The sequence below is a fragment of the Trachurus trachurus genome, assembly GCF_905171665.1.
Source record: "Trachurus trachurus genome assembly, chromosome: 4".
In the NCBI taxonomy this organism is placed as follows: domain Eukaryota; kingdom Metazoa; phylum Chordata; class Actinopteri; order Carangiformes; family Carangidae; genus Trachurus; species Trachurus trachurus.
In genome coordinates this window covers 24,945,815-24,955,506 of record NC_139898.1, presented here as the reverse complement: position 1 = coordinate 24,955,506, position 9,692 = coordinate 24,945,815, and the positions used below count along the sequence as shown (strand labels likewise).

The 9,692-nt window shown below is 41.6% G+C and overlaps 1 protein-coding gene across 1 annotated transcript; it reads left to right on the top strand.

Annotated features, from left to right (window-relative positions):
* Positions 1-3,869: 3,869 nt before the first annotated feature.
* ttc22 (tetratricopeptide repeat domain 22) lies at positions 3,870-8,785 on the top strand (the record flags this gene model as incomplete). Its single annotated transcript, XM_083970546.1, has 8 exons — positions 3,870-4,132; positions 5,478-5,781; positions 6,214-6,269; positions 6,368-6,483; positions 6,850-6,968; positions 7,713-7,874; positions 8,014-8,166; positions 8,249-8,785. 8 exons carry the CDS (start codon positions 3,870-3,872, stop codon positions 8,783-8,785), a joined length of 1,710 nt encoding a protein of 569 aa, XP_083826672.1.
* Positions 8,786-9,692: the final 907 nt, after the last annotated feature.

Sequence of the window (9,692 nt, the reverse complement as noted above, 5' to 3'; positions counted from 1 at the left end):
CTTTTAACAGCAAATTGCTGTTGTAGATAATTTCACTGAGCAGCTGTTTTGATGCAGCAGAGTCCCTGTGGGTGGGATGGATGGAGAGTCTAGTCAGCGTAATGAGGTGCGACTGTTGTCTGTGTTACTAAAGACTATCGCATTACTCTTAAAACACTTGCACAGACTCACACCCTGCAGCTCTGCATGACACACTTCTCCCAGCTCACTGAGATTCAGTCCACAGTCAGACAGATTTCTTCTCATCAAGCTTGGACCTCCTCATGTGGCGCTATGCTGCCGTAATAACACCATAGGTTAAAGCTAGTGGTTATGGGATGATGTACTGTATCTATCACATTGTTTGGAGTAATGGAGATTATGTTCAGTAAGGTGTACGGTGTGGTTAATGCTTCCCCTGACATCTACAATTGTACCAACAAATCTATCATATGGATGAATACTATTTTCACTTTTTTGCCAATTCGGAAATACAGCTTCCTGAAACAGTTGCGTCCATTTAGTGTCTCAGAGACACAACAGAGGGACATTCATTGGTGTAATTTGCAGTCAGCGAATGCCTTCAGAGAGCTGAAGAGATGCTTTTCACAGTGAATGCTCCCTCAGGGAGCCAGAAGAGAAGCTGACTAAGAATACAGAAATACAGTCACAGTCAACACTGCTTAGAAAGACAGAGGAGTTCTCAGCTATAAGCACTAATTAAATGTACTAGTGTGTCTCAGGAGAATAAAAGGGATAAGGAGGGAGCCTGCAATAAAAAGGGGGATGGACGTCAGTATAACAATGGTTTAAGAGCAAGGTCAGGATCTGAGGTGGATTATTGCTGTCTCGGTTTTTCTGATGTGACATGAAGCCTTGATGCCACTGTGAGGTTTCTGTTTGTAGTGGGGGTGGACCTGTCCTACAGCATATACTAGGTTGTTAAATCCCTCTATTCTTATGAGCGATGCAGAGCAGTATTACGCTCAGATATTAAAGGGATAAAAAAGGTGTTAATTGACGGAGAGAGCTCAGCTCAGAGTGAGCGGATGGTAAGGTACAAAGACTGGCATTAGTGAGGGTTTCCTCTGATCCCATGTTCCTTTGTATTCAGTGTCACATCTTGTGAGGGGCCCCAAATTTCACATGTTATGCTCCTGTCATTGTAAATGTCATGTTTCTGCAGAGATGGAATTTGGAGAACTTTGATGCGTGGTCTCTGATCTCCTAATTAACCTGTATTCAAGTTATTAGCAAGCCAACTTTCCAATGTTACTGTAGTGATTGTGTGTGTCTAGTGCTTCAAAAGTATACCAAATAACGTGATAACATAATAATATTACAATAATGATTTGTATTTGAGCTATTTCTTAAAAACGGTAATAGTTTACTGACTTTCATTACAAGCTTTGCCATGACATAAACAAATACATTTGGATGCTGTGTAAAACTGGTCAGAGGACAGGTCCTGTTCATATATCAAATAGTTCATGTCCCTGCTGTATTGTTCTGCCTCTGTGTCAGGAATTAAGACAGACACCAAACCAATTAAGTAGGTTAACAAGGGGTTAGTTTGAAAGCAAAAGAACCTTTGCCAGTATGTGGGACACATATCCTAATCCCACTTTACAGGGGAGCGCTGTGAAGACTAGAGGGATTATTAGGGGTCAACATCTCCCCCATAATACCTTTGTTTTGTTCCTTATAGCTGCTGGAATTTAAAGTCTATAGGCTACTGTGGAAATGCTGTTGAAATCCTGTCCTCGCCGGCCGCGCTGCGCTGGGTTGCACAGCCACAAAAACAAGCATCCGTAGTCATTATGTTACTATGCAATCAGCCTGGTATCCATGATGACCACCATGGCAACCGTTGTCGAGAGAACATTTTCAGATTTCTGCACACCCACATGGTGCAAATGGAAGAGGGCCGCCCACTCGGGGGCTGATCTACTGTATCAAACACACATTATGCAACGCATCCTGACGGGAGCTCGGGCAACTGTGGGTTCAGCTCTGATTCAAACCTCAGTGAGGCTTTTGTTGTGGCGATCCAGTTTCTATCCACATCAAAATACAGGTGTGTGTACGCAGCTTTAAGGACGACTACTCTCATTGACCTGTGTGCCCTGTGGGCTGATGGTCCACTGCTGCCAAATGCAGGCTCCTTTCTTTTTTAGATGGGTTAGGTTTCTTTTTGCAAGCATCTGTTTTCCACAACAATTACATATTCATTTTTTAATGGATTTGCATACCACTCTCGGCAGTTCCTCCTGCATTTTTCTCTGACATATCGTTTTACCACCTAACCCATCACCCACCTACAGGGACGTGGAAACATGTGCTAATCATCGTTGCAGTTCCAGCTGTAGGCAAAATGCCTCCAACCTGAACCACCATACAGTCCAGTCATCCCATCCCTATCCCTAACACACTACACTGTGAAAGTCTTGTGATTTGTTGACGCACCCATCCACAACCAACTCCCTCATAACGCAGACTGCGTTGTTCTATACGCCTACATAGCTTGACTTTATAATTACTACTTCCATTAGACAATTACAAAACATAACTATGGGTTAGAACGAGCTGCTTGCAAAGACGTATAGATATACCTATACCTATAGCCTAGTATTTATCTCTTTGAACCAGGTCTCGTTATATCTAAATTACTCTTAGTTTTATTTTTATATGTCTCCTATGTTACAAGCTGCCAGAGGAGGACTGATCTCTTTGAGTTGGCTCTCTCTCCAATGTCCGTTATGTTCTGAGGCTCTTTGTCAATTTGTCCTTAGAGCGTTTACTCTTGGTGGGAGACACTTTTGATGTTTGCCCCTTAAAAGCCCAAGGCACTTGAATGTGACGTTGGGTTTACAGCAACTCAACACCTCTTCCCTTTTGTTCTGACTGGTCATTAGTGAAGTTTACCCTCTGATAGAAGAGTTTGGGTTAGTATGCAAAACATTCAGGAACCAGAAAAATTTGCTTATCATGGTGTGTATCAGATGTTGAAGATGACAGATAACATGATGACTTGCAGCATAACAAGTCACACAGTCATTGTTTGCTTTTGTTGATCTCTCCTCCAGGTTTTTACTCCCAGCTGCTCTGCAAACAGCTTATCATACTGCTTCGTGTTTCTTCATGTTTTTTATGTGAAATTGTTTTGTTTTGTGGAAATAAAAGGCCACATAAACATTAAGTAATAACAGTTTCTGACTGAGTTTCCCTCAGTGTCTTCTATGTCACACTGAGCCTGATGGTTCACATTCTTGGGTTGGCTACAGCTGACACAGGCAGAGGGGCTAAAGCAGCTGAAACATTCTCCAAAACAATGCTTGAAAACAGTTTTTACAAAACTCAGGACATAAATAGATAAAGAAAATATCATCCTGTCAGTTTGGACTTTGAGGAATTGTAGCTGCTATTTCTGTTACAGAGCCAAACGGTCACAGAGAAAGAGACACAGAGCAGAGGAAGCACAACTCAGAAGTGTTGCAATCTCCATTTTCAGAAAGACAGCTGATTAGAGATGACTAGATTTGATGTATAGGCTATATGCATTACAAGAATGGTATGAATCAGTATCAAGATATATAATATTAAAAGGTGTAGTACCAGGTGTAGAACATGTTTACTTATGGTTGCACCTCACTGGCTTCCCCCTACACTCCACTCCCTAGTTACCGCTGAGCATAACCTGTTCAACCAGTATGCACACGAATGACAGAGGTGGGTGGATCTTGTCCCAGTAGACAGCAAACTATCGGGTGAGGAGGTAAAGGTATGTTCTTGTGTCGGATCTTTGATTAAAATATATACAGATTTTTTCCCCTTTTGTGTATCAAAGTTTCTTCTTCTAACAGGTTGGAGAGCAGGAGGAGCTGGAGGCCATGGAAGCAGACAGCACAGATGACATTGAGTCTCTCTTTGAGGGTATGGACTTTATCCCTGGACACTTCCATCTGGATCTCAACCTCAACTGTGATCCGGTCGGGCCTGTAAAGCTGCGACACAGGGATACATTTTTAAAACAGGAAAGTCTGTGGGGAGAGCTAGAGGCCGAAACTGGATATCTACAGTACGCTGTCCGAAATCTCCAGGGTCTGCTGGCTTTTCACCTGGAGGAGCTGGACACAGCCGAGGAAATATTCAGGTGAAGACAAGACACACTGTCACTGTGACAGCACTTTGTGATGTTGAAATTTGTGTTTTGCACATGCCTCGCCTTTATGAGCTCACTTAGAACCACTACATACTGAACATCCAGCACAAAAAACTAATCTGACCTTTTAGCAATGATAGTAAAGCACCACCGTGTTGAAAATTCACATTATATTACACAGTTACAGTGTAGATGATGACCGAGAGTGAGTCACTTATGCAACATGTTGAATAACATATGTCTCATGAAAAAAAGAAGAAGAATAATCAAGTACCTTCAACAAAAGCAGGCGTGACAAACCTGGTTGTCTGCACATATGGTAGGCTAATGTAGTATACTACCCAATGATTTCATGTCTGTTAAGTGTACTTTGTGTTCTTGTGTTGTATTTATTTTGTTTAATGCTTATTATAATAGATGTTTGTCGGCTATAAATAATGCTATTTTAGGTTTTTAGATTACATCTTACATCTGAGGTAGACATGTGTTCTTGTGCCCCTGCTTTACACCCCTGCCCTGGGGGCAGCCATGGCCTGAGGCTTTATGTTTTGGGGGTTTGGGTCCATCCATCCATCTGTCCATCTGTCTCTGTCCCAAACGCCTTGTGGGTGTTTCTTCAAATTTGGCACAAACGTTCACTGTCTCACAAAAAATATTGTTGGCCAAAACTCAACATGCTGAAGTGATATTCCTCATAAGAAGAAGGAGAGGTTGTAATCATATTTCCTAACGTATCAATGCTAGCTGTTATGTTATCAGAGTTCAAATACCAAGCTCAATGGAAAACCTATTATAAGTCAACTACAACGGTTAACAAGAGTTAACCGAACCCTTCTGTGTGGTTTTGGCACTGTGTTGCGTTCAACTAAACATCAGCAGTCTTGTACATCCACAGTGAAAATGCTAACATTTGCTAATTAACATTAAACACATAGGACAGGTAGGACGGACTGTTATTAGTATTAGCACATGTGCTACACTGTACACACCCAAGCAAAGCATCTGGTCTGTCCACTGGGACAGTCTCAGTGTACCTGATGTCCATATAAAAAAATACATACAAAATGTCAACCTAATGGTGGCACAAAAGTAAAATTTGTCCAATCACCAAAGTCTGCAAAGGATTCATCCTTTGGGAACCATGGATGTTTATAAATTTGTCAATCCAATCAATAAATCTTGAGAAATTTCAGTCTGAAGAAACGAGGTGGACTAACCAACCAACCAACCAACCAATCAATCAACACACAGCTGACCAGTGTTTGACTTCCAATGCTGACAACCTTCACAGGGGATCGTTCTAAAACCTCTGTTTCTGTGTGTCTTGGCCTTTCAGAAACATTTGTAAAGAAGACCCTGGGAACCTCAATGCCTGGGCCAACCTGGGCTACGTGTACGACAAGCTGCAGAGGGAGCTGGATGCAGGGGAGTGTGTGGAGAAGGTGTCTCACCTCATGGGCTTAGATAGTGGCGGGGAGGCCTCTCAGGAGGAGAGCAGACTTCTGGCGTCCCGCTGCATGGCTGAACAGGCCTACACTTATCCATACGATGTGGAGCTGGACAGCGAGGATGACCTGAGAGAGAGACTGACCACAGCGCTGACCTTGTACAACAGAGCCATGGTGCATGGAGGACAACTGGTGAGGAGGAAACACACACAGGATAAAGCTGTTAAAAGTCTAATTAGGAGCTAAATCATCGACGTGTAGAATGATAATTTGAGGAGGAGCTAAAACAACAACTGGTTAGATGACTCTTAATGCACCAGTCTCTGATTCATGAGCTTTCAGGGACTGTATTGGTTGTCACTTTAAACATGCAGTGTTACTCACCATTTTATTATTTGATTCGTTTCTCAGTGACTCATCTTCCCTGAGAAGTCTTGCTGAGGTTAGAGGAGATGGCTCTGCTTTCCCACATTAATTTGGAGATAGAATAAAAGTAGACTCTGAATCAAATCAGTTTTCTGTTTATGTCCCAAAATCATGGGTCATATCAAGACTATCAAGTTCCTGTTATTCCTGCTTAGAAAACATAACTTCAGTCTTTATTGAAGACATGATGTCTTTCAGATACCGATCGAGGAAAAACGGAGCTGGTATTTTAAAATGGCGACCATCTATGTAAGGTACAAAACTGACCATCAAAAGATTTTGATTTAAAAAATAAAAAACACAGTGATATTAATGTTGATGTTTACCTAATCGCTCTCTCCCTGCTGTGCAGACTGGACGACATAGTAAAGAGCAAAGACGACTCTGAATACTCCAGACTTTCTCATTACAACAAGGGACTGAGGCTTCTCAAAGAAACACTTGAATCTGAGAAACCACAACATAGAGGTAAACACAGTGTGGTTCGGTGTGATTATATCTGCTCTGCTGCTGCAAAAGCTGCAATAAATCACTGTAAAAAAAAAAACAACCTCTATTACATGTAATGTAAACTAGTGTATCATCAGACTATGATACATTTACAATACTGATGTATCTTAGTATAAGAAGTCAGATAAGTTAAATATAATTAACATCAAAGGACAAGTGACATACAAGCACCTGAGCTACAGAGGAAAGAAGAGGAAATTATTATGCCTCCATTGTTCTGCAATCTATTGGATATGGACCAGATTTCAGTTCAGAAACTTGTGTACTATTTCTTAACTAAGGAGAGTGAATGCTTAAAGAAAACAATTGGATCTCTGTCCTCAGCTCTGGCCTGGTGTTACATTGGCATCATGTTGGAGAGGAAGGAAGAGTTCAGCACCGTGCCCATGTCTATACACGACTGTGGATTCTCTGCCTCAGATCCTCTGTCCTGCTATGGGACTGTAAGTTCATTGTTTCATTCTCTCATCAAATAATAAGTAAACTAGCAGGAAAAACTAATGACGATTTTACATAGAGCTGCTCTGAAACGCTTTTTCCACTTTAACCACTTTTGCAACACGTCTTCTTTCATCTTCTCCTGGTGTTAGGGAGAGCGGAGAGTTTTATTTGATAATAATTCTATTTTATTCTGTATATTGTATCAATATAATAAAAGTAAGTTGGTTTGAAATATAGGCTACTATAATATAAATATGTTGGGTGTAGAAAAAATGCTAATATACATCCACAGCAGGTAGTAGAAGACAAACAACATTACAGCTCACAAAAATGGATGTAAGTTACTGCTCAATCATTAGTTCATTTGTTTTTCTGATTTGTAATCACTATCAATTATGTTGTGTTGTGTTATGTTGGTAGTTTGCTGTTCTTGTGGTAGTGTGGTTAGCACTAGTATTTGTACAGTTTGTATGTGTTACTGTTTCATGTTCACATGCTGTAGGTTGTTGAGATCCCAATCAAATAGGTAAAGAATTTTAAGCTGTATCAGTATTATTGGTTTGAAAAATGTCCAACCAAGTGTACTCCCCTTCAAGCTGAATTATGTTTCATCACACTGCTCTGATGAAATACTTTTTACAGATTTCCAGTGACAACAGCAAACTAATTGCAGCATAGAAACTATAGACCAATGTATTGTATGCTTCAGCTCCACTAAAACATACAACATGTCTCTGTGTCTTCAGGCCATAAACATGGCCAGTGATGATGCGCTCATCCTGAACCTTCTAGCCAAGGTCTTCTATCTGCTGGGGAAATATGAGATGGCCACAGGGATCAGCAACATGGCTCTGAGTGTGCTGCCAGACCCAGAGCTCAACTGGCAGGCTTACTGCACCCGCGCCAAGGTACTGCAGGCTGCCAGCATGAGTCGATGTGAAATCCCTTAAATGCCCCCAAAATTGAAGTTGGTGTGCAAAAAATGAATAATGAATATGTTAAGAAAATAGTGTTTACTACAAATATTCATGAATTTGTTCCTTTTAGATCAATATGATGCTCTACGTCAGGGATCTAGAAAAGGCAAAACATAATGAAGGTGGAATCCCGGACCGACAGAGGCTAACTGAGGCCAGAAATGACCTGGACAAGGTCCTGACTGTGCATCCATGTTTGCGGACTCACCTACAGATGGCACAGGTAAAGGTGTAAACAGATAAGAAGTCAGGTTAACAGATTTTGTGCAGCAACAGAGTTTTCAGATGCACATCTTTGTCTCTAGGTGTATTACTACATGGGGGTGGACGCGCTGCGGGAGAGCCTCTTGGTGGATGAGAGTGCAGTGAACAGTGCGTTGGTGAGTTTGTCCCATGCACTACAGTCTAAGCTGGGAGACAGCTTGCCAGACCTCCACGTGCTCAGAGGACGCTGCCTCCTGCTGAAGGGCGAGGAGCAGAACGCCGCAGACTGCTTCAAACAGGCCGTGGAGTTGGAGAGGCAAGGGAGCACGGACACCACAGCCCTGCGCTGCCTCCTGCAGGCCCTCCTGGCTGTGTTCATGCAGGGAGGCCCTGATCCCAGACCTGCCATCTCCCAGCTGGAGACGTGGGTGCAAAAGGCAGAGGACAGGTACCCGAAGGACGTTGTGAAGGCAGAGCTGAGGTGCCTTTACAGGACTCACACAGAGGACGTCACAGAGTTATCCAAGGCCCTGATCAGGACCGGCAGGCTGGATCTAGTGAGGAGGCTGCTGGACACAGTGGTGCCCAAACAACTGGCTAAGAAGAGACAGATTGCAAAGTCTTACTCCTTCACATGAGGGAAATGACTTAAGTAGATACACTTCTTTCTCCTGTCATCTATTAAAAACAATAAACTGATGCCAGGCAGGTGAGTGTGTCACTCAAAAAAAAAAGGGCCCAACCTTTGCTCGCTGACATTGTGTTTCTTTCTTTGTAACTAAAACATGATAAAGCAATTTTGAGGACACTTTGATGTTAAGTTGCAAAAAGCTGTAAATGTTCATCATTTTGCTACTAAACCATTGCTGCCTGCATTATGAATATTCAAACAGAGCAACAATAAATGCAGATGCAAATAATGAAAAAGTAAATAAACCTTTGTTGGGTCATCAGCTTTGTGTCTGAGCAGTAACGCCAGAAACTGTGGTGTGATGGATCTGTTCACAATGGAAAGACAAAGTTGCCGTTTCATTAAAGTTAAAGGAGGACTCACCCCCTTTATGGCAACTGGAGACAAACTCTTTGATATCATTGTGGTGGTGTGGAAACCAAAGCTCTTTCATACAATGGCCATTACAGTAGTTGGTTGTTGCAATTCAACAAGCAGCATCTTATCAAGCAAATACCCCCTATATTTATTTATTAATAAATAAGAAGAGAGAAAAACAAATAAAAAAGTTACAGGGTAAGGGGTTTCATATTTGAGCTTTGTTATACAGTAGAGGTAGTGACAGAAGGGTGTATGCTTACAAAAACATAAACTTTAAAATTTAATTTGAACTGACCAACCCTGACTCACAAAGCCTCTTGTTCATTGTGTTATTAAACTGTTTTTCCACAATCTCACAAAAGTACGTTATATTTTGTTGAATGGAGATAAGAGGTCAACCTTTAAAATACAGTTATGTAAGTATTTGGATTTGCATCTGCTTCTAAATATGTGTTATTCACAATAAAACACATGAAAATCAAGCAGTGATTTGT